The sequence below is a fragment of the Schistocerca nitens genome, chromosome 1 (genome assembly GCF_023898315.1).
Source record: "Schistocerca nitens isolate TAMUIC-IGC-003100 chromosome 1, iqSchNite1.1, whole genome shotgun sequence".
Lineage (NCBI taxonomy): Eukaryota > Metazoa > Arthropoda > Insecta > Orthoptera > Acrididae > Schistocerca > Schistocerca nitens.
This window is the reverse complement of record NC_064614.1, coordinates 134738921-134763335: the sequence shown is the minus strand read 5'-3', so window position 1 is coordinate 134763335 and position 24415 is coordinate 134738921. Positions and strand designations below refer to the sequence as shown.

Genomic DNA, 24415 nt, shown 5'->3' with positions numbered 1-24415 from the left:
TATAGACCAAGATAAATTTAATCAAATAAAAAATTCTCCAGTTAAGAATGGTCTGTCTGATCATGATGCACAGCTAGTTACAGTATATGACATACCTCCATACAGTAATGCAAAACAGTCCTCCAAAATAGTGCATTCAATTAATGATTTAACAACTGAAAATTTTACGGAAAGCTTGCAAAAGTTACATTCATATGAGGTGTACAGGGAGCCTGACACTAATTCAAAATTTGACCTATTTCATGATACCTTTGTGAGTATATTTGAAAATAGTTTCCATAAGAAAGCAGAGAAATATAATTTTAAGAAACCATGGCTTACTTGAAAACAGAAAAGGGAAATGTATCTTATATCTAGGAGGAGCAATGATCCTGAAACAGTCATACATACTAAAAACTACTGCACTGTATTAAGAAATGTTATTAAAAAGTCCAGAAGTATGTGCATTATGTGAGATTGGCACATCTGATAATACGAGGGTATTTTGGAAAGTAAAGATACACCGTATGCCAGAGGAACAGAAGAGTTTTGGCGAGCAAGTTGGCAACACTGGTGTTAACCTTGAACCATTATCTTTCTCGTCGTGGTCGTTTGGCAGTTGAACGTTGCTTCTGGTTGGAGTAGGTCGTGTTTAAAATGGCTGCGCCAATACAGACTCCTGCCAAATTCGAAGTCCGCTCCGTCATACATTTTCTTCATGCAAAAGGTTAGCGACCAGTGGATATTCACAAAGAAATTGTTTCCGTTTATGGGAACATTATGAATAGACAAAATGTAACAAAATGGTGTTGTCATTTCTCTGAACGTAGGACTGATGTTCATGACGAACAAAGAACAGGTCGGCCATCTGTGATCTCTGATGTCCTTCTTCGGAGAACGGAGGAAGCAATTCGTGCGAATAGACATCTCACATTGAAAGAATTGCATCAGATCATACCAGATGTGTCAATGACAACTCTTTATGACGTTGTGACTGTCAAGTTAGGGTACAGGAAATGGTGTGCGCACTGGGTTCCAAAACTGTTAATAGAAGAACACAAAAAGAAAAGGATGGGCTTTGCACTCGACTTCCTTACACACTATGCTGAAGCAGGTGACGAGTTCCTTGATCATGTTGTGATAGGTGATGAGATGTGGGTTTATCACTATAGACCTGAATCCAAGCAACAGTCAATGCAATGGTGCCATTCAAATTCACCAAAAGCCAAGAAATGCAAAACGGCGATTTCAGTGAAGAAAATCATGGCTTCTGGTTTTTGGGACAGACAATTCTGTTGGAATTTATGCCTCCTGGAACGACAATTAATGCTGCTGCATATTGCCAGACTTCGAAACATCTTCGAAGGGCAATTCAAAACAAACACAGGGGAATGCTGATAAGTGGCAGGGGAATGCTGATAAGTGGAGTCCGCTTGCTCATGACAACGCTCGGCCTCACACAGCGCTCATAACCAAAGCACTACTCAAACAATTCAAACGGGACATATTTGACCATCCGCCATATAGCCTGGACCTTGCACCCGCCGACTTCCATGTCTTCTGTTACCTGATGTCACATCTTGGTGGAAAATCATTCCATAACGATGAAGAGATCAAAGATGAAGTTGAAATGTGGTTCCGACAACCTGCTATGACTGTGGGATACAAAAGCTTGTGCAATGACTTGACAAATGATTGGATAACGGGAGTGATTATGTCGAAAAATAACAAATAATCCAGTTAATAAAATGTAACTGACGTTTTCTAAATAAATGTTCTGTTTAAGGACTGTGAGCCATTGTATCTTTACTTTTCGAAATGCCCTCGTAAAATTAAAACAATTTGGAATATTGTTAAAAGGAAAACAGTGCAACTGAGAGCACAAGAAGACTGTATTTCTATCAAACTTAGTGAAAAGTTTGTTAAGAAGAAGTCAGAAGTAGAAAAAAAATTTAATAAACATTTTTTAAGTGTTGTAGAAAAAATAGGATCCAGCTATTCATTAGAAAATGCAAGGCAGTATATGGAGAAGGCAATACCTAAGCAATTTGATAAAACTGAAATTCAACCCACCTCTCCTACTGAAATTAGGAAAATAATAAATTCACTCAAAAGTAAAAGCTCACATTGAATTGATGGCATTTCCAACAGAATTCTAAAAGCCTGTTCCCAACAGAAGAGTATGATTCCCAGCCACATATGTAATATCTCACTGAAACAGGGCATTTTTCCAGACACACTGAAATATGTTATTGTTAAACCATTGCATAAAAAAGGGGATAGGTCTGATGCTAACAACTACCACCCAATCTCAATTCTGACAGCGTTATCCAAAATTCTTGGAAAAGTATTGTATTCAAGAGTGGCTTCACGTATTTGTAAAAATGAAGTACTAATAAAATGTCAGTTTGGTTTTCAGAAAGGTTTTCAAGAGAAAATGCTATACATGCTTTCACTAACCAAGTATTAAATGCTTTGAATAACTGAACATCACCCATTGGGATATTTTGTGATCTCTCAAAAGCTTTTGATTGCGTGAATCATGAAATTCTTCTAGATAAGCTTAAGTATTGTGGTATGAGTGGGACAGTGCACAAATGGTTTAATCTATATTTAACTGGAAAAATGCAGAAGGTCGAGATTAACAGTACAGATAGTCAGCAAAGATCAGCAGAGTCCTCTGACTGGGGAGGTATCAAGAATGGTGTCCCACAGGGTTCAGTCTTGGGTGCCTTATTGGCCTTAATGTATATTAATGACTTGCCACTCTAGAATCAGGAAGAAGCAAAGTTAGTTCTTTTTGCTGAGGATGCAAGTATAGTAATCACAATCTATAAACAAAAAACAGCTGAGGAAATTGTAAATAATGTCTTTCAGAAAATTATTAAGTGGTTCTCCGCAAATGGACTCTCACTAAACTTCGAGAAAGCACAGTTTATACAATTCTGTACAGTAAATGGCATAACAGCATTGGAAACATAGACCATGAACAGAAGTCTGCTGCTAAGGCAGAAAAATCAAAATTTCTGGGTGTGTGCATTGATGAGAAACTGAATTGGAAGAAACACAGCAATGATCTGCTGAAATTGTTATGCTCAGCTACTTATGCTGTTAGGGTTATTGGTTTTTGGTGATAAACATGTCAGTAAATTATCCTACTGTGCCTATGTTCGTTCACTGCTTTCATATGGCATCATATTTTGGGGCAATTCATCATTAAGAGATAAAGTATTCATTGCACAAAAGTGTGTAATGCCAATAATTGCTGGAGCCCACCCAAGATCACCTTTCAGACATTTATTTAAGGAACTCACAATATTCACAGTACTTTCACAATACATATATTCACTTATGAAATTTGTTATTAATAACACATCCCAATTCAAAAATAACAAGCGATGTTCTTCACTATTCTGGATTAAATCTCACTTTGGCACAGAAAGGGGTAAATTATGCTGCCACAAAAATCTTTGGTCATTTACCAAATAGCATTAAAAGTCTGACAGCCAGCCAACATTTAAAAGAAAATAAAAGAATATCTTAATGATGACTCGTCCTACTAAATAGATGAATTTTTAGATATGAAGTAGCAATATATATATATATATATATATATATATATATATATATATATATATATATATATATATATGCTGGGGTGGGGAGGGGAAGGGATAGCAGTGTAGAGGTCTCATCAGCTGTCCCTCTTCTTCACACTTATCCACCCTCAGACCTGCAACCCACAATAAAATATTTGTTTCTTTATATCTTTCCTTTCATCCCATTGTGACTTCACACCAATTTTAGCGGGTTTTTGCCTTTCACTATCATCGTACTCCCTCAGATTTAATCTTGTTGTCTCCTATTTCATCCTTTTCGTGATTTTTTTCCCGTTTATTTGGGTGTATTTTTGCAAATTTTTTTGGACGCAATCCTACATTATTTACATATGTCTTCAGTTCCCCCCCCCCCTCCCCCCCACCCACCTTGGATCCTTGCTCTTTCCATCTATGAAAATACAGAAAAGTTTCCTATACCTAGCCATAACCCAGTCCCACATACCGATCCTGCGTTGTTGCTTGGCTCACTCAATCCCTCCATCATCAAATTACCTAACTCTGGCTGCCAACCTTCCTTCCAGAATGACCCCCATCTGCTCAGATTCTGCCCATCCTTAGCCCTCACCAACTTAGTCCTGCAAAACCATATCTATCAAGCCCAAACCTCCCTGCAATACCTTCTCTCTATCCCTAAAATTCTCCTGCTATGCAATCTCAAATTCCTGGAATCCATAACACACACTGAATATCTTGTCCTTCAGGAACTACAGCAACATGAACAATGCCAACTCAAAAACTCTTTACCTTGGTCACTTCCTACTCCTGCCTTGCAGTACCACAGGCCACCACATCCACAACTACCTCCAAACCTCCCCCACATCCTCTCATAGGTGTCAAACCCTGTCTTGCAGACCTACTACATTTACCCCACCATCCAAAGCTCCCTCCCACCACCACACAGAATCCAGAATCTAAACAGATCTGAAACACAGTAATGAACCTTTCCTACAAAAGCCTTTAGCCCCCCCCCCCCCCCCCCCCCCAGAAATATCAGTCCTTTCCAAAAGCCTCACCTTTTGTCCCACTCACAAATTCAATCAAGCTTGTTAAAGACCTCTCCTTCTCCCAGTCCCTAGAGTGGAAACACTTTTTCACCACCAACCCTACCAAACAGACTCATCCAAAGACCAATGTTGAACCCTGCCTGACTCAGTTCACTCCTCCATCCAACCATGATCCACCCCCATTGCCCCCAAACCATGCCCTGTTAACTTTCCAGAATTTCTTAATCTTGAACCTTGCCTCACCATAATTCCCCAAATCCCTCAACACACAAACTAACCTTAAATCTGCAGAAATAACCAGTCTACCACCTAAAAACTGATTATGATCTTATTATACTACCTGCAAAGGCTCCACCACTGTTGTTTTGAATTGGAAGGATTACCTGACAGAAGGGCTCCACCAGCTTGTAACTTCCATCTACTTTATTTATTTATTGACAGTCCTCGGTGTTGACGTACTGCATTGTTATACTGGCTGAAAAATTGGTGGTGGAAGTTCAACACTGACTACTGTAAATGATGTAGCCGACAGTTGCACAATTGCATTTCACAGTTCTTTACTTTCATTGTTCACAACCCTCACTGCCCCCAATATTACACAATTATATGGCCAGTTCACTACTGTTAAATGTTGATAAGCCTCATTAATAGGTTGCAGGCAAACATCAGCATACCACTACGATAGTTTGCTGTTGAACATCTATGAGCAGTAAAAACCTAACCACACAGTTCACAGTTCTCGCAGAATAAAAGCTACGTGTGACACTATTTCTCAAATAAATTGAACAGACATTGTCATTGAGTGTTTTAACACATGGCCTACTTAGTTTACACTTATTCTACTGTTAAAATGATGCAGTTTTGTTATTTTAACCAATACATAAATTGCCTCTGAAAATCGGCCGTGGCCTGAGTGTCTCGAGACCAAAAGTCAGTCCTTTATACATCCTCACAATAATAGGCACTGAAACTATGCATTGTTTGATGTTTAAGTTACAGAAATTACAATTAAAACATAACTCATTCAATTAACAGAATACATCTAAAAATTCCTTATTTTTAACATTTTCTTCTATGACAAAGGTTAGGCTGAATTATTTATTTAAATAATGAAATTATCAGTTATAGTTATGCTAACAACTTTTGACAAACCTGGTAATTATTTTGAAATTATTTAAGAGCTGACTGTGCTAATATGTTTTCGAACAGAGCCAAATAAACACTTCAAGAATTCTAGTAGTCCTTCCAAATGTTTATAATTGGTACAGAATTTATATTTGTTTATAAGTCAATAATAAAGTCTGTCATGCAACAATTACTGATTTCACCCTATAACTAAAGTATTAACTAGGAATGGTCAAAATAAATTAAGCAATTAATTACATACACAAAATTAAGCACAAAATTAGACCTGGTGCTATATTCCTTAAGACTGAGGGCCAACCTTTCTCTTTTATGGAAATGCAGCTTATACTCGTGCATATTAATGGTAATTAGGCAAAAATGAAAATAAAAATGAATTTAAGAAGGCAGATGGCAAAACAAGAGAGGAAGTAAAGATATCTCTGCTTGCTTCGTCACAAACTATCAGATAACATGCACCTACGAACACATGCACATACTAACATGTATTTCTTCTCTCATATCATTATTCTCAGTTACCAGTGACCCAAGATATTTAAAGCTCTTACAGCATTCAAATTATTTCCTGTTCAAATCAGGCTTCTTTCTCCTTAACTACACCTTTTCCTAGATGTTAATAAACATACATATATACATTAATCCTTGTTCCATACATCATGAATATGACAGTTCGTAATGATGTGTAAGGTGTCACTTAAACATATGCACGAGTATAAGCTGCATTTCCATAAAAGAGAAAGGTTGGCCCTCAGTCTTAAAGAATATAGCACCAGGTCTAATTTTGTGCTTAATTTTGTGTATGTAATTAATTGCTTAATGTATTTTGACTATTCCTAGTTAATACTTTAGTTATAGGGTGAAATCAGTAATTGTTGCATGACAGACTTTATTATTGACTTATAAACAAATATAAATTCTGTGCCAATTATAAACATTTGGAAGAACTACTAGAATTCTTGAAGTATTTATTTGGCTCTGTTCGAAAACATATTAGCACAGTCAGCTCTTAAATAATTTCAAAATAATTACCAGGTTTGTCAAAAGTTGTTAGCATAACTATAACTGATAATTTCATTATTTAAATAAATAATTCAGCCTAACCTTTGTCATAGAAGAAAATGTTAAAAATAAGGAATTTTTAGATGTATTCTGTTAATTGAATGAGTTATGTTTTAATTGTAATTTCTGTAACTTAAACATCAAACAATGCATAGTTTCAGTGCCTATTATTGTGAGGATGTATAAAGGACTGACTTTTGGTCTCGAGACACTCAGGCCACGGCCGATTTTCAGAGGCAATTTATGTATTGGTTAAAATAACAAAACTGCATCATTTTAACAGTAGAATAAGTGTAAACTAAGTAGGCCATGTGTTAAAACACTCAATGACAATGTCTGTTCAATTTATTTGAGAAATAGTGTCACACGTAGCTTTTATTCTGCGAGAACTGTGAACTGTGTGGTTAGGTTTTTACTGCTCATAGATGTTCAACAGCAAACTATCGTAGTGGTATGCTGATGTTTGCCTGCAACCTATTAATGAGGCTTATCAACATTTAACAGTAGTGAACTGGCCATATAATTGTGTAATATTGGGGGCAGTGAGGGTTGTGAACAATGAAAGTAAAGAACTGTGAAATGCAATTGTGCAACTGTCGGCTACATCATTTACAGTAGTCAGTGTTGAACTTCCACCACCAATTTTTCAGCCAGTATAACAATGCAGTACGTCAACACCGAGGACTGTCAATAAATAAATAAAGTAGATGGAAGTTACAAGCTGGTGGAGCCCTTCTGTCAGGTAATCCTTCCAATTCAAAACAACAGTGGTGGAGCCTTTGCAGGTAGTATAATAAGATCATAATCAGTTTTTAGGTGGTAGACTGGTTATTTCTGCAGATTTAAGGTTAGTTTGTGTGTTGAGGGATTTGGGGAATTATGGTGAGGCAAGGTTCAAGATTAAGAAATTCTGGAAAGTTAACAGGGCATGGTTTGGGGGCAATGGGGGTGGATCATGGTTGGATGGAGGAGTGAACTGAGTCAGGCAGGGTTCAACATTGGTCTTTGGATGAGTCTGTTTGGTAGGGTTGGTGGTGAAAAAGTGTTTCCACTCTAGGGACTGGGAGAAGGAGAGGTCTTTAACAAGCTTGATTGAATTTGTGAGTGGGACAAAAGGTGAGGCTTTTGGAAAGGACTGATATTTCTGGGGGGGGGGGGGGGGGGCTAAAGGCTTTTGTAGGAAAGGTTCATTACTGTGTTTCAGATCTGTTTAGATTCTGGATTCTGTGTGGTGGTGGGAGGGAGCTTTGGATGGTGGGGTAAATGTAGTAGGTCTGCAAGACAGGGTTTGACACCTATGAGAGGATGTGGGGGAGGTTTGGAGGTAGTTGTGGATGTGGTGGCCTGTGGTACTGCAAGGCAGGAGTAGGAAGTGACCAAGGTAAAGAGTTTTTGAGTTGGCATTGTTCATGTTGCTGTAGTTCCTGAAGGACAAGAAATTCAGTGTGTGTTATGGATTCCAGGAATTTGAGATTGCATAGCAGGAGAATTTTAGGGATAGAGAGAAGGTATTGCAGGGAGGTTTGGGCTTGATAGATATGGTTTTGCAGGTCTAAGTTGGTGAGGGCTAAGGATGGGCAGAATCTGAGCAGATGGGGGTCATTCTGGAAGGAAGGTTGGCAGCCAGAGTTAGGTAATTTGATGATGGAGGGATTAAGTGAGCCAAGCAACAACGTAGGATCGGTATGTGGGACGGGGTTATGGCTAGGTATAGGAAACTTTTCTGTATTTTCATAGATGGAAAGAGCAAGGATCCAAGGTGGGTGGGGGGGAGGGGGGGGGGAACTGAAGAAATATGTAAATAATGTAGGATTACGTCCAAAAAAATTTGCAAAAATACACCCAAATAAATGGGAAAAAAACCACGAAAAGGATGAAATAGGAGACAACAAGATGAAATCTGAGGGAGTACGATGATAGTGAAAGGCAAAAACCCACTAAAATTGGTGTGAAGTCACAATGGGATGAAAGGGAAGATATAAAGAAACAAATATTTTATTGTGGGTTGCAGGTCTGAGGGTGGACAAGTGTGAAGAAGAGGGACAGCTGATGAGATCTCTACACTGCTATCCCTTCCCCTCCCCACCCCAGCCTCCTCCTTAGCCCCACCCAGTTGCCTCTCGAATCATGCACTGCTGTTGATGCTCATAGCCTGGCTTCAGCTGCCAGAGTGTGTGGTTGTGTGTGTGGTTGTGTGTGTGTGTGTGTGTGTGTGTGTGTGTGTGTGTCTCATCTATTTTCAACAAAGACTGTTGACCGAAAGATTATTTTGTGACAATCTTTTTGTTGTGCCTAGCTGCGACTCAGCATCTGTATTATATGGTGAGTGGCAACTATCCTTTTCATAATATTGTTACATAATTAGAAGAATGTGTTTATATTTATTTGTGGAAGCTTTATCTCTGTCTTGAAGACTAATTATAGTTACAAAGTTCTGTGTTCTTCTCTGATGTGTGTGTATATACTACACATTTTATTTTTAAAGTAAATCTTGATTTGTTCTCACAGTTCAGATGCACACATTAATTTGAGTGGTGATACAATCAAAATATCTGTGTCACTGTACTAGAAAAGTCATAGGGGATATTTTGATGAAAATGTTGTCTACATGACATTCTTAAATTGCCGTAACTTCTCTTTTATTTATGCAAAATATTTTTTCTTTGTGCAGATGTTAGAAGATTTGACTTCATTGGGAACTAATCTTGAAGACTGTTGGTGGGATCCTGAACACAAGACAACCTTATTACATATTGCAGCAAAGAACAGTTTCAAAATGGTGAAGCTCATCTTAGGCATGCAAAAGAATCCAGATGAATGGAATAATGATGGTCAGACAGCCCTCCACTGTGCAGCTCTTTCCGGCCGTGCACTGACTGTGAAATACCTCCTGGATGAGGGCCACATCCCAATTGATCAAAGGGACAGAAATGGCAAAACTTCCCTCATGTTGGTAAGTTCCATGGGAGACTGGAGTTCCTGGACTCCTAGGATGATGGAATTCTTGATACATGAAGGTGCTGATGTAAAATTACGTGACAGTGAGAACAGAACAGCCCTCGAACTAGCTCTTCAGTCTAGGGCATACTGTGATGCAGAAATTTTGGATCTGGAAGAGTGGGTTCAGATGTGAAGTACACCTATGTGTTAACTATGGAAGGGGTGGACAACTGTGTGATATTTTGCAGTGCAATGAAAACTGTCTTGTTATTTTGAAATATTTTTAATTCATTGTTTTGTAATAATAATTCACTTGTGGTAGAGACAGGGAATGTTATTGTGTTCAATACAGTATAGATGATACACTCAATGATTACTATTAATTACATGTACCATCCAGTTTGTGTAAGGTGGAGATGATTTTCTTTGAGTAGAAGAAAGTTTTTATTGTAGTTTTCCTGATATTAAATATTGATACACCTTTTTCACACAGTGTTATACCTGACTTGTTGATCCCCCATATCTCAATTTTCACATTATGCTAAATGAGAAAATTTTTCTCAGTAAAAACTCCCTTCTCTTAAATGTCAATACTATTAAAGCATTTCAAACCTGCAACAAACTCATGACGAACTTTGGTGACTCCCACAAAATACACAGTTCATTTCCCAAGCTGCATAATTCTCAGTCGGTGAAAGTGCATCTCTAGTGTGCACACTGCTATTGTAACACTGATTAACCCTAGGAGGGAAGGAAAATTTACAAAATAATTGGTTTTTATACTTATCTTTTCTTTTTTGGTATCATTGTCCATTAGGTCATAGTTTTTTCTGTGTATTTGATAAAACAGATAGTTGTTCATTTCTCATTCTCATTCAGCTTGAATCATTCACAGAATTTTAAAAACCTCACAGTTGAAATGTTGACATCATACAATAATGAAAGACAAAGAAGGACCCACATGACATGTGAATAAATGGTAATTACAATAACTGAGACACAGTTGGTATGCTTTTTCTGTGTTTTTAATTTCTCTTCTTACACCAAAACATCTCTGACAAAAAGTCTTTCATATTAGAATTATTTTGTAAATAAAACATAAAATTTTATGTTGCTGAGTTGTTCAGTAGCCAAATTCACAGCTTTCTGAACTGCCCATATGTTCTCCCCTTTGAGCAATACATTTGTATCATCTGCAGTTATTATGGTTTTGTGTGCATCTATATTCAGGCTCAAGTCATAAATATGCCTGGGAAATAGAGGTCCCAGTGCTCAGCACTGTGGCACACCTTGTTTAACAGTTTTACTGCTATATAGGATTTCAGTTAATGATTGAGTTGTTTGTTAGTGTGCTTTGTGCTGACTGTCTGTATGAAATTGCTAGAAACAATGCATTCCATTTGTTTGCAAGTCCTCTGATACCGGTACCATATGTTCAGTTTTTTCCAGCAATATTTTTTGATCCACTGTGTCAAAACCTGGAATATGCCTGTAGTGTGTTGTTTTGTACCTAACAGATCTAGTATCATATGAATGCAGTCACATACCACTGGTTCTGCACATTTATTGTTTTCATTTCATATCTCTACAAATTGCCCCACTTGGGTATTTGTTTGAGTTGACTGATTGAAATTTTGAATCATAGATATTGTAGTCATAGATTACTATGTTTTTCCATTGAGTGAAGTGCATAATTTTACATTTCTGAACATTTAAAGGAAGTTGCAAATTTTGCACCACTTTGAAATCTTATCATTCTCTGACTGAACATTTATGCAGTTTTCATTAGACAATACTTTATCATACTCTAGTGAACTGGCAATGCTTCACAATTACTAAATTTCTATGGGAACTTGACACATGCCCTAATCTTGGTTATCTGGGAACTGTACCAGGATGAAAATTTTGTCTCGTCTTTGCAACTTCACCCACTGTGAAGGAATGGAGCTTGAGATTATAATAAAATATTAACAAGATTGTAATGTAATGAACAAGACACTTATTTTCATTTTTGGTTGCTATTATTTTTAGGGTTTTTAAATTTTTTGTGGACAGTACAATTACAAAACTTCAGAATATACTTTTTTTTTTCTTCATAAGAGCGTGAACTGGTTTTCTGAACTAACAGTTCAGAAAACGACAACATACAACCATGCAAAAAAATTGTGTAATTACTTAAATGGCTGGCTATCTTAATTAAATCCTATTGCAAGGAAGAAAACAAAATGGCACACTATCACAGTACACTATGTTTATATTGTTTTATATACAGGTGGTTTTTTTTTTTTTTTTTTTTTTTTTTTTAATATACAGCCAGTGTCCTAGTATAGAGTACAGTTTGCTATTTGTGGTGTGGTAGGGTAATAGTTAGTGAAAAGGCACATGCAACTGACCATTGTAAAAACACTCTGATCGTAAGTCAATTTCAATGTATTTGAATGTCAGATCTTGAGCCTTCTTTACTGTTACTGCAAATGAAACTTTGATTCCTCTAAATAGAATGGGTCAGTCGATTGGGATCATTGCTATACAGGGTATGAGTGAGACCTCTCCAGCTGCTTGATATGTGATGTTAGTACTTTTAGTGGCATTGTTTTGCATAGTTTATATCTGTGAATAGACTGCATTGCATTGCAAAATTTTGGATTATTCAGACTGTGTAGTAGTATTCTAATCATAAGCCGATAAGTCATTCTCAGAATGATTTTAAAGCTGTTGAATGTGAACTCCAGTGTTTCTGTCTCTCCAAATCAGTGCAGCTGCATGTCCTCAATTGTTAACTGTGGTAAATGTTATCAGCTGACAGCTGTGTACCTTCTCCATTACCAAACGCCTTCTATGCTGCGTTTTGCTGATATCCATTACAGTATCCCCATACTTGTCATGGACGAGGTTAAAACAGTTTTAAAATATGAGTCAAGAAGCAAAACCCTGAATTTTTTCCAAACTAATTTCGATGCCTGGGTTCTACGATTGCAAAAATGTGTGCGAATGCAAGGTGAATATGTTGGAAGGTAGTGTTCTTTCCTAATATACAGATTTTTTGTTAAAACTGAGTGCAAGGAAGAAAACAAAAGAGCACGTTGGTACGTACACAATTTTTGTTTCAGTATTAGGAAAAGGATAGTTGATATTCACCATATATTTTTAAAAAAGGGAAATCAGCTTATGGCATCATTGGCCGGTAGGCCCTTATTTGGGGAAGTTCGGCCGCCAAGTGCAAGTCTTATTTTATTCAACCCCACATTGGGAAACTTGTGCGCCGGTGATGAGGATGAAATGATGAGGACAATACAACACATAGTCCGTGAGTGGAGAAAATCCCCAACCCATCCGGGAATTGAACCTGCTTGCATGGGAGGCGAGCACATTGCCACCCAGCTAAAGAGGCAGACCATTTAGCAAAGATAATGAGTCGCAGATAGGCACAACAAAAAGACCGTCTTTCAGCCAACGACACCTTTATTGAAAACACACGCGTGCACGTGCGCTTGCGCACGCAGAAATGCAACTCTCACGCACGTAATAACAGTCTCTGGCAGCTAGAGCCAGACTGCAAGCAGCAGTGCATGATGGGAGAGGCAACAGGTTGAGGGTAAGAGGGATACTGGGGCAGGGAGGGGGAGGGATAGCAGGGTAGGGGCGCAGGACAGTAAAGTGCTGTTAGTGGGAGCGTGCAAAAATGAGATGGAGAGCAGGGCAGCTAGATGTAGTTGGGAGGTTAGATGGAGCTCAGGGGAGAGAGGGGAGGTAGTGAAACAGAGAGAATTAAAAACACGAGGTTAGTGGAATAGAGTGCTGTGTACTGCTGGAATGGGAACAGGGAAGGGGCTAGATGGGTAAGGACAATGACTGACGAAGGTCGAGGCCAGGAAGGTTACCAGAATGTAGGATATATTGCAGGGAGAGTTACCACCTGCGCATTTCAGAAAGGCTTGTTTTGGTGGGAAGAATCCAGATGGCAAAGGCCGTGAAGCAGTCATTGAAATGAAGAACATCATGTTTTGCGGTGTGCTCAGCAACAGGGTGGACCAGTTGTTTCTTGGCCATAGTTTGTCGGTGGTCATTCATGCAGAAAGTCAGTTTGTTGGTTTTCATGCCCATATAGAATGCAGCACAGTGGTTGCACCTTAGCTTGTAGATCTCATGACTGATTTCACAGGTAGCTTGCTGATACCATGATCGGTTTCACAGGTATTCCTGCCTTTGATGGGATAGGTGATATTTGTGACTGGCCTGGAGTACGTGTAGGTGTAGGTGCAGGTGTAGGTAGGAGGATGTATGGATGCAGATCTTGCGTCTAGGTCTGTTACAGGGACAAGAGCCATGAGGCAAGGGGTTGGGAGTAGGGGTTGTGTAGGTATGGACGAATATACTGTGTACGTTCGGTGGGCGGTAGAATACCATTGTGGGAGGGATGGGAAGGACATATCTCATTTCAGGGCATTATGGGAGGTAGTCAGAACCCTGGTGGAGAATGTACTTCAGTTGCTCCAGCCCTGGGTGGTACTGACTCATGAGGGGAATGCTCCTCTGTGGCCAGATGGTGAGACGTAGACAGGTGGTGGGTAACTGGAAAGTTAAGGCACGAGAGATTTGTTTTTGTACAAGGTTGGGTGGATAATTATGGTCTGTGAAGGCTTCAGTGTGACCCTCAGTATATTTCCAGAGGGACAGCTCATCATTGAAGATGTGACAACCACGTGTGCCTAGGCTGTTTGGAAGGGACTTCTTGGTATGGAAAGGGTGGTAGCTGTCAAAGTGGACATATTGCTGTTGGCTGATAGAAACCTATCAGACATAGGTACTGATGTAGCAATCTTTGAGGTGGGGATCAACAACTAGGAATTTGGCTTGTTGGGTAGAGTAAGACCAGGCGAAGCAAATGGGGGAGAAGCTGTTGAGGTTCTGGAGGAATGTGGATAGGGTGTCCTCACTCTCAATCCAGATTACAAAGATGTCATCAATAAATCTTAACCAGGTGAGGGGTTTAGGATTCTGGGTGTTTAGGAGGGATTCCTCTAGATAGCCCATTGAATAGGTTGGCATACGATGGAGCCATGTGGGTGCCCATAGCCATACCCTGGATTTGTTTGTAGGTAATGCCTTCAAAGGAGAAGTAATTGTGGGTGAGTGTATAGTTGGTCATGTCAACTAGGAAGGAGGTTGTTGGTTTGGAATCTGTCAGGCACTGGGGAAGGTAGTGTTCAATAGTGGTAAGGCCATGGCCATTACAGATGTTAGTGTAAAGGGAGTGACAAGCAGGGCACCTTGTGGTAAAGGGACAGGAACTGTGGAGAGTCTGTGGAGGAAATGGTTGGTATCCTTTATATAGGAGGGTAGGTGCCAGGTAAAAGGCTGAAGGTGTTGGTCTATGAGAGCAGAGATTCTCTCAGTGGGGCATAGTAACTGGCCACAACGGGGAGTCCTGGGTGGTTGGATTTGCATGTAGAAGGAAGGAGTGCAGGGAGTAGTGGTAGGGGTGAGGAGAGAGATGGGCTCTGGGGAGAAGTTCTGGGATGGGCCTAAGTCCTGAATTCCTGCATCCTGTAACACACATTGAAACACTTGCCCTCCAGGAACTAGAGCAACATGCACAAAACCACCTCAAAAAACTCTTCACCCTGCTCCCTTGGCACTCCTGTCTTGGACTACCACTGTCCATCACCTCTACTACAACCTCCAAAACTCCTCCACGTCCCCTCATAGCTGACAAGGCCTGTCTCGCAGACCTACTACATTTAACCCACCTTTCAAAACTCCCTCCCATCACCACACAGAATCCAGATCCTGAACAGACCTGGCACAGAATCACGAACCTTTCCTCCAAAAGCCTTAGCCCTGAAAAAGTATCAGTCCTTTCCAATGGCCTCATCTCTTACCCCACCCCAAAATTCAGTCATGCAGGATTTGTTAAAGACCTTCTCTCGGCCCCTACAATGGAAACACTTTTTCACTACAACACTACCAATCAGATTTAGCCAATGACCAATGTTGAACTCTGCAGACTCAGTTCACTGCTCCATCCATCTGTGATCCACACGCTGGCCGCTGTGGCCGAGCGGTTCTAGGTGTTTTAGTCCAGAACCACACTGCTACCACAGTCGCAGGTTCGAATCCTGCCTCAGGCATAGATGTGTAATGTCCTTAGGTTAGTTAGGTTTAAGTAGTTCTAAGTCTGTGGGATTGATGACCTCAGATGTTAAGTCCCATAGTGCTTAGAGCCATTTGAACCATTTTATGATCCACCCCCAACTGCCACCAAGTAACCCCCTGTTAACTCTCCAGAATTTCTTAACCTTGCCTCACCATCATTCCCCACTTCCTTCAACATGCAAGCTAACCTTACATCAACAGAAAGAACTTTAGGTTAGGTTAGGTTAGGTTAGGTTAGGTCAATTCATCACCTACGAGCTGTCCTCCCCTGGTAGCTGAGTGGGCAGTGGGACGGAATGTCATATTTAATGGCCCGGTTTTGATTCCTGACTGGGTCAGAGATTTTCTCCACTCAGGGACTGGATGTTGTGTTGTCCTTATCATCATCATCACATCCCCATCGACACACAAGTTGCTAACGTGGCATCAACTCTAAAGGCTTGCACCAGTTGAACAGTCTACCCGACGGGAGGCCCTAGCCAAACGGCATTTTACCTAAGAACTGATCAAACCTTATAATCCTACATGCTGACAAAGGCTCCAACACTGTTTTGAATCACAAGGATTATCTCTCAGAATGATTCCACCAGCTGTCAGATTCTTGTACTTACAAACACTGCCCCAGTGACCCCATTCCAGAAATCCAGTAGGATCTCCAACGTCTCTTCAAATCCTTAGGTCCATTCTAGAACCTCTCCCTGGAGTCCATCTTTCTGCTCACCCCTACCATTCCCCGCACTCATACCTTCTACATGCTTCCTAAAGTCCATGAAACCAACAACCCAGGATGTGTGGCTGGTTAATGTAGTGCCACTGAGAGAATCTCTGCTCTCGTAGACCAAAACGTTCAGTCTGTTACTTGCAACCTACCCCCCTATATAAAAGAAACCAACCCCTTACTCTACTGACTCTCCACACTTCCTTTTCCTTTACCACACAGTGTCCTGCTTGTTACTATTGATGCCACTGCCTATAGACTAACATGTCTAATGCCCATGGCCTTACTGCTATTGAACACTACCTTTCCCAATGCCCAACAGATCCCAAACAAACTACCTCCTTCTTAGTTGCCATGACCAGCTATATCCTCACCCATAATTACTTCTCCTTTGAAGGCATTACCTACAAGCAAATCCAAGGTATGGCTTTGGGCACCCACATGGCACCATCCTATGCCAACGTTTCATTGGCCGTCTACAGGAATCCATCCTAAATACTCAGAATCCCAAACCCCTCACCTGGTTAAGATTTATTGATGACATCTCTGTGATCAGGATGGAGGGTGGGGGTGCCCTATCCATATTCCTCCAGAACCTCAACACTTTCTCCCCCATTCGCTTCGCCCAGTTCCATTCAATCCAACAAGCCACCTTCCTTGATGCTGACCTCCATCTCAAAGATGAGTACCTGTGTCCATATCAAACCTACCAACCACCAGCAACACCTCCACTTCGACAGCTGCCACCTGCCCCATACCAAGAAATTCCTACCATACTGTCTAGCCACCCATGGTCGTCACATCTGCAGTGATGAATGGTCCCTCTTGAAATATACCGAGGGTCTCACTAAGGCCTTCACAGACCATAATTATCCTCCCAAGCATGTGCAAAAGCATATCTCCTGTGTCTTATCTTTCCAGTCACCCACCACCTCCGAAAGTCCCACCTTTAAGCCACAGAGGAGCATTCCCATTGTGACTCAATCCTGTCAAAGGCAGGGCTACCTGTGAAATCAGTCACGAGATCTAATAGCTAAGGTGCAACCACTGTGCTGCTTTGTATGTGGGCATGACTACCAACAAGCTGTCTGTCTGCATGAATAGCCATTGACAAACTGTGGCCAAAAGCAACTGGACCATCCTGTTGCTCAGCATGCCTCCCAACACGATGTTCTTCATTTCAATGACTGCTCCACAGCCTGTGCCATCTGGATTCTTCCCACAAACACCAACCTCTTTGTGATATGCACAGGTGGAAACTCTCCCTGCAATATATCCTATATTCTTGTAATCTTCTTGGTCTCAATCTTCATTACTTATTGTCCGTACCCATCTAGCCAACTACACCTAGTTGCCCTACTCTCCATCTCATCTTTTCATGCTCCCACTAGCAGCACTTTTCCATGCTCCATACCTACCCTGCTATTCCTTCTGCTCAACACCCTGGCCTCCTCCTTACCCACCTGGTTGCCTCTCCCATCATGTGCTGCTGCAGTCTGGCTCCAGCTGCCAGAGACTGTGGTTACGTACATGTGTGTGTGTGTGTGTGTGTGTGTGTGTGTGTGTGTGGTGTGTGTTTGTGTGTGTGTGTGTGTGTGTGTGTGTGTGTGTGTGTGTGTGTTTATATTCAACAAAGGCATTGTTGGCCAAAAGCTCACTTTCTGACAATCTGTCTGTTGTGTGTATCTGTGTCCCAGCATCTTCACTATATAGCAAGCGGCAACTATTCTTATCATAATATTGTTACATTTCATCCTGAATTTTCTGTATGGAGTAACAATATACATAGGAGAAACAATTTATCCAATGGTTTAAATGCCCTGCTATCATAGTTTAAACCAACTTTTTTTTTTAAAAAAAGAAGAAAAGAGGTGGAACCCCTCCATACCCACAGCGGCATGATGGCCAATTCAAAAGGTCTACTGCCATCTCTGCATAAGGGTTAGTTTTCACTAAAGTGAGGTGTTGCAGGATGTGGGTACTGCAATGTTTGCGTACATCTGGTTAAGGTTAATCATTTATACGTGCTCATCTGGAGATAGATTGGGTCGAAAGTTGAATGAAGAGCAGCGGTTTGAAGGGCAAACGGAAAAAAGTGCCAAGGCAAGTGCGAGGGGGAAAAAACCTCTGCAATAGTAGTAAGAGCAGTAGTGGATGTCTTGCTGACTGTGATAGGTTACGTAAGGATGGTTTAAGTTAGAAGCTGATACCATTTCATGCCATATGTTCATCATAAGAGATCAGTCCGTGACAGTGCTGCAGCATGGTGTGCTGCAGTTTCGGCTGTGAGAGCTCCCTGCATCACTGCATCAGTGGTGACTTGGCCCAGTTCGCCCGTCTGTGTCTGGTGGGTGGGCGTCGAAGCCAAGCACTCAGAGATGTGTGGTCGCATAGTGGCACCACTCCTCACTCATTGGCTACACTGACAGGCTCAATGAGGTCCACAGTTGAGTCTTCCCTGTGTAGTGGACGATGTAACCCGTGCCCTTGAGCGTCCAGATCGCTCTGGTAGCCCACTCGTTCGAGCAGAGCTGCTCAGAACTGATGAACTTTGCATTGTTGGGGTGGCTACTATCTTCTTCTTTGGTGTGTCCGGTGTGTCCACCGCAAGTGTCCTTCCGCCAGCTGTTCCATAAGGGGAGTGGCGGCAGGCATCTTCTCTTCGCCTGCGGCATCCGCACAGATGTCGTGCCCCATCTTCGAGTGCAACTGCCACAGTTGGCTGCATGCCTCCTCTGTCTCTGCAGTCAGGGTGGCCTTAAAAGCTGCCCTATCTGCGTCTATGGTGGCTTTGAAGGCCACAATCACCTCCTCCGCTGCAGCTGCCAACATGCTGCACATCTCCAGCACTTGCATCGCCTGCTGTGCTGCCGCCAGTGGCCGGTCCCCCACACCACTCTCACTGGTGCTATATTCCAGTCGCCCTTGGGCAGTGGGAGCTATCTTCTCTCCTTTCAGTTGTGTCTTCATTCAGCAGTGCTTACAGTGTCTTTGTCATGTCTTCTCAGTTTGCCTAGGAGGGAGAGCTTTGCCAGTTACAGGACAGCCTAAGAGCTTCCTTAACCTGAAGATGTCACTGCCATACATCACAGTTCCCACCACTACGATGATGTACAGCGGTGACCTCTTCTTATTTGTCCAGTTGTGCAGCTTAGTAGTTGCACCCCAGAATCTGGCACGTGGCAGCCCCTCTTGGACTGTCTTCTCATCATATATCCAAGGCAGCCCCCTGATCAGAGCCTTGGATTGCTTCTCATGCTATTTTGGCACGTTTGTCTTCTCCACAGTAGGTTGATCAACAATGTGGGTGGCCACAGTGCTCTTCAGTGAGCAGTGCTCGGCCATGCTTGGTGCCTGCAGCTGGACGATGGCGCCTGAGTCAAGGAATTCCAAGCCTACTTCTTCTCTGCAGCAGTTGGCTATGACACATTACATCTCTGTCCATGACCCTCTACTGCACTGAATATACAGACATGGGACAGGTGTGTGACATTCTTCATGCTTCCGTTCCGCATTCCTGCTGGGTTGTGGTGTCAAAGGCTCTTCTCTGTGTCTGCCTTCTTCTGCCTGTTTCTTCCCATTCTGTGATGCGAGGACACGACAATTTGCTTAGAGTCACACCACAGTCCAAGCACAGCTTCACAGCTCTTCTTCTGGCCGAGGACAGGCAGCGTGCTTCACTAGTGATGCACGCAACTCCGCTGCTCGAGTAGGGGGTTTAAACCAACTGAGAGAAAGAAAATGAAACTAAATACTTCCAGAGCTCAGCAATTTCTCTCAGTCAGTTTTAACTGAAAATTTGTACATAGTTGTCTTTAAAAAAATGTGTAACCTATGTCTGACTGGATGTTTTTTAGAATACAGGATATCCACAATTTCTGGAGATCAGGGACATCAGGAAATACCAGGGAATTTCAAACATGTCAGGGAAATCAGGGAAATTCGGAAAAAAACACTAGAAAAATCTCATTTTTGTCTCAGTAGATGAAATGGTTTATTTACTGAGATGTCATGCATCATCACAGGCTGGGCACAGCTGAGAACGTGCGCTGCATCCCTACTCCCTCATTCTTACTGCTTCTCCCCTATCTACCATTTCCCTCAGCTTGCAGTCTGTGCTGCCACCACTTCTTGCCACTAGCCTAGCAGCTGCCAAAGAGAGGCAGGGAGGCTGAGGAGTGGTTGGTTTGGAACTGATTCTCAGAAACTGTTGACACAGTTGCTGGAGATGGCGCTCATGTGTGCATGAGTTGTGTCCAAGCAATTATGTGAAAGTGTGTATGCCCTCATTTTCTGACAAAGGCTATGGCTGAAAATTTAGTTGTGAGAGTATGACTGTCTTTTCTACGTGCCTGTCTGTGACTCGGCAATCATCTTCACAGTGAGTTGCTACCTATCTTCATTATTATTGATTCTCAGAGCATTTGTGCAAGTTATCTGTTGCACAGGTTGATCATCACAGTCTCATTTCATCAACATGATGTCTGTGACACGTGAACAGCTTTCCACAGGAGTGGACCTCCACAATGGTCCGAAACCACAGGCCATTTCTGCAGGTACATCTAATGGATTGGGCCTACCGATCTGAAGCCCATTCTTTCCTGCTAATGTGCAGGCCCTTCCCATCAGATCTAGTCTCACCAGTCTGCCCGCAGTCTGGGTCTGTTTGTGTGTGGTGTAATGTAGCGAATTTTCATGGTTTATCCATAGACCCAGGACTGTGGTGTTCCTCAGCAGGCCAGAGGCCATGGGCAATGGATTTCAGCAATTGTGACTGTCTCACCACAAATACATTGTACAGTGCAGTGTTTTATAGACATTTTATTTATTCTAGTTCATTTTGGCCCTTTGAAAGTAGTTCATATACTAGAAAGCATGGATGATAAGAAGAAGAAGCCAGCAGTCACTGGCGATTTGTACACTGTTTGCTCATATTTCTCAAAAGAAAAATCACACAGTACCTGTAAAATGAAATGATCATTTATCATTGATGGCTGGGAGACCCCATATGGGTGAGTTCAGCTGCCAGGTTGCAAGTCTTCGTCAAGTGACGCCACATTGGGTGACTTGTGTGTCGGTGATCATGAAATGATGATGATGACATCACAACACTCAGTCTATGAGTGGGGAAAATCTCCAATCCAGCTGGGAATCAAATTTGAGCCTGCTGTGTGATAGACAAACACCTTACCACTCAGCCAAGCAGGTGAACACACAAGTCCTCTAAAATAGCAGACATAACACAGTGGGTAATAACTGACAATAACAAACGTAATAGAACCAACATTTTATTGGCAGTCACATATAGTGTAAGTTTACACAACTCATCCTCACCTTATACACTTCTTTCAAGAGGCCTACTTTTTCTGAGGTTATTTCTGAAATCAGTGAAGGTATTTTAAATCTGTCTTGCGACTTCAGGGAAATGCATGTTTTTGTCACCAATTGTCTTTCATTTTATTGAAATAACACCAGTGGTTTTAATGAAACACATATAGAATTTTGTTTGTTTTCTCCATCATTTCATTACAAAAGATGTTGACGTTAGTATTAAGATTTTTGCTCACACATTTAGAAATACAGAAGTCCCTACATTTTTTGTCAACTTATTTGTTCACTCAACCTTGAGACCTCAAAATTTTTCAGGGAAAAATGCTAAAATTTGCCTGGAAATCATGTAAATATCAGGAAATTTCACCTGGGGAAACTTGTGACATCCCTGGAGTACCATGTAAAAATCTGAAGTAAATTGGTCAAGAATTTTCTGAGATTGTTACTAACTCTGTTTCCCATTTATATGTTAGTTTAGGTAACAGCATTATCAGTGAGTATTCTGAGGTACTGTTTACCTTAATATACAACAAGAACAGCAAAGGTCCCAATACACCTCTTTAGGGTACAGTGGATGTTATTTACATATCTGTCAGTGAATTACCATACAAGATAAAATGTTGGTATCTTCCCTGCCAAGAAATTCTCAGTACAAGCACAAATTTTGTTTGATATCCTGTATACTTTTGTTAATTGTGGTGTTGACTCCAATGCTTTATGGAAGTCAATAAATGCTGTTTCTGATTGACTACCAGATCTGTGGCATTTAGAATGTTGTGTGAAAATCGCAGGTGGGGTTTTGCTTGATCGTTGCTACTTGGTATGGAGGTGATCATTCAGTCAGAGGTACCTCATTATATTTGGGCTCAGAATATGTTCTAGTATTGTATAGTGGGTGGACATAATTAAGACTAAGATTTTGGATCACCTCTGTAGATTGGTGTAACCCGTGCTTTGTTTTCAATCAGTGGACTCAGTTTTTGTTCAAGGGATCTATTGTATATTACAGTTAAAACTAGAGATAACAGAGCTGCAAATTCTGTATACAATTTGACAGGGATCCTTTTGGGTTAGGTATTTCTGCTTTGTGGGGGTCAGCAACATCAAGGAAATTCACACAGTTATTCTGAATCATTAGAAGCAGTGCGCTGAAAAGGCATTAAGAATTGTGTGGTCCATGAGCCATCATTAAATTAATTGATTATGGTTACACTGAAGAAAATTTTCATAAGCCCATGAGTTATAGGATTGTTGACTGCCACTTCAGATGGCTAAAATTGTTTCACCAGTCAGCGATAATGCACCAGTAGCTGAAAATAGTTACATCTGTGGCTAGTTGACCTACAGCATTGCACCCATGTTGAGCAACACAGTTCACCAAGCTCTGTGTTACAGTTTTCTGCCAGCTTTGCAATGCAGAAAGCTACACAATTGTTATTTGGTATACTGCATTCAATCTGAGTTGACTTGTTGTTGATTGTGGGAATGTTGTGGGCAGTCAGAAGTGGATTTTTTTATTGAAGTTTCTTCCCAAAGACTGTTACTGGTAGTAATTGATTTAAATTAATTATAGGTTTGGTATTGTGGTCATAATACACCCATTTTGACAAGTAGCATGAAGCAATGCTTAAAAGAGAATTTTTGAAAAACTTGGCAACCATTTAAGGACAGATTTAAGAGTTGACATCTAAGCTGAAGGTATTGAGTTGGTGCTGTATTAATTCTAATAACGCAAATATAAAAGCTCAGGGTGATGAATTAAAAACTGAATTTAATAATAAGTTATGTGAATTAAACATGGTCAAGGGATTTATATTTTCACATAATTGTGTGATGTGATTTTGTGTTATATCCATTAATTACAGGTTTTGCTGAGTTAAGTTTGAATCAAAACAAACCACGGACACGAGTTTCAGTCAAGATATTCCAATCCAAGATGCAGATTTACGTCTCGTAGACATTTAATTGTCCACTTTGCAACTTTAGAGGAGGATAGTAGTGTAGTGACCTGAAGATTGACCAGGAAATCACAAACAACAATTGACTGTTACAGTTAGATATATTTTGACATTTGTAAGCCCATTTGTTCTGTTTGGTGCGTTTTCTTGTCACCTACCAAGATTGTATTATGTAAACTTTGAGTGTATTAAAAGCGTTCATTAACAAGCTGTGTGTGCTATTATTCTGGATCAGTGCATCACTCATAAAATCGTACAGTGGTGACCCAAGTAGGAAAAAGGGAAAATGACGGATCAATTGGAAACAGCAGCATTAAAACAGTAGCATGCAAATGAGGTAAAGCAAACACCACAGTTGATACTATGGGAACGATACTAGCCTCTAAAAGTGTTGGCAGAATAAGCAAAAGCAATTGCTGCTGGTCTTCAGTTCAATATTGGCAGCACTGTAGACAGGATAAATAAGGATGTAGATTACTGGTACTGGGCAAAACCAAACTATGGAAA

The 24415-nt window shown here is 40.9% G+C and overlaps 1 protein-coding gene across 2 annotated transcripts in view; it reads left to right on the top strand.

Moving 5' to 3' along the window:
* LOC126243098 (serine/threonine-protein phosphatase 6 regulatory ankyrin repeat subunit B-like) overlaps positions 1-24056 on the top strand; it is a 280149-nt gene extending 256093 nt beyond the window's left edge. The window contains exons 16-17 of one of the 2 annotated variants that reach the window (XM_049948139.1): positions 9477-9758; positions 23816-24056. In XM_049948139.1, coding sequence (XP_049804096.1) covers positions 9477-9758; positions 23816-23830 — 297 coding nt within the window. In that variant the 3' untranslated portion in view covers positions 23831-24056. Of the gene's footprint in view, positions 1-9476; positions 10193-23815 lie in introns of those variants that run through there. The other variant, XM_049948138.1, reaches the window with a different exon arrangement.
* The last annotated feature ends 359 nt before the right edge of the window (positions 24057-24415 follow it).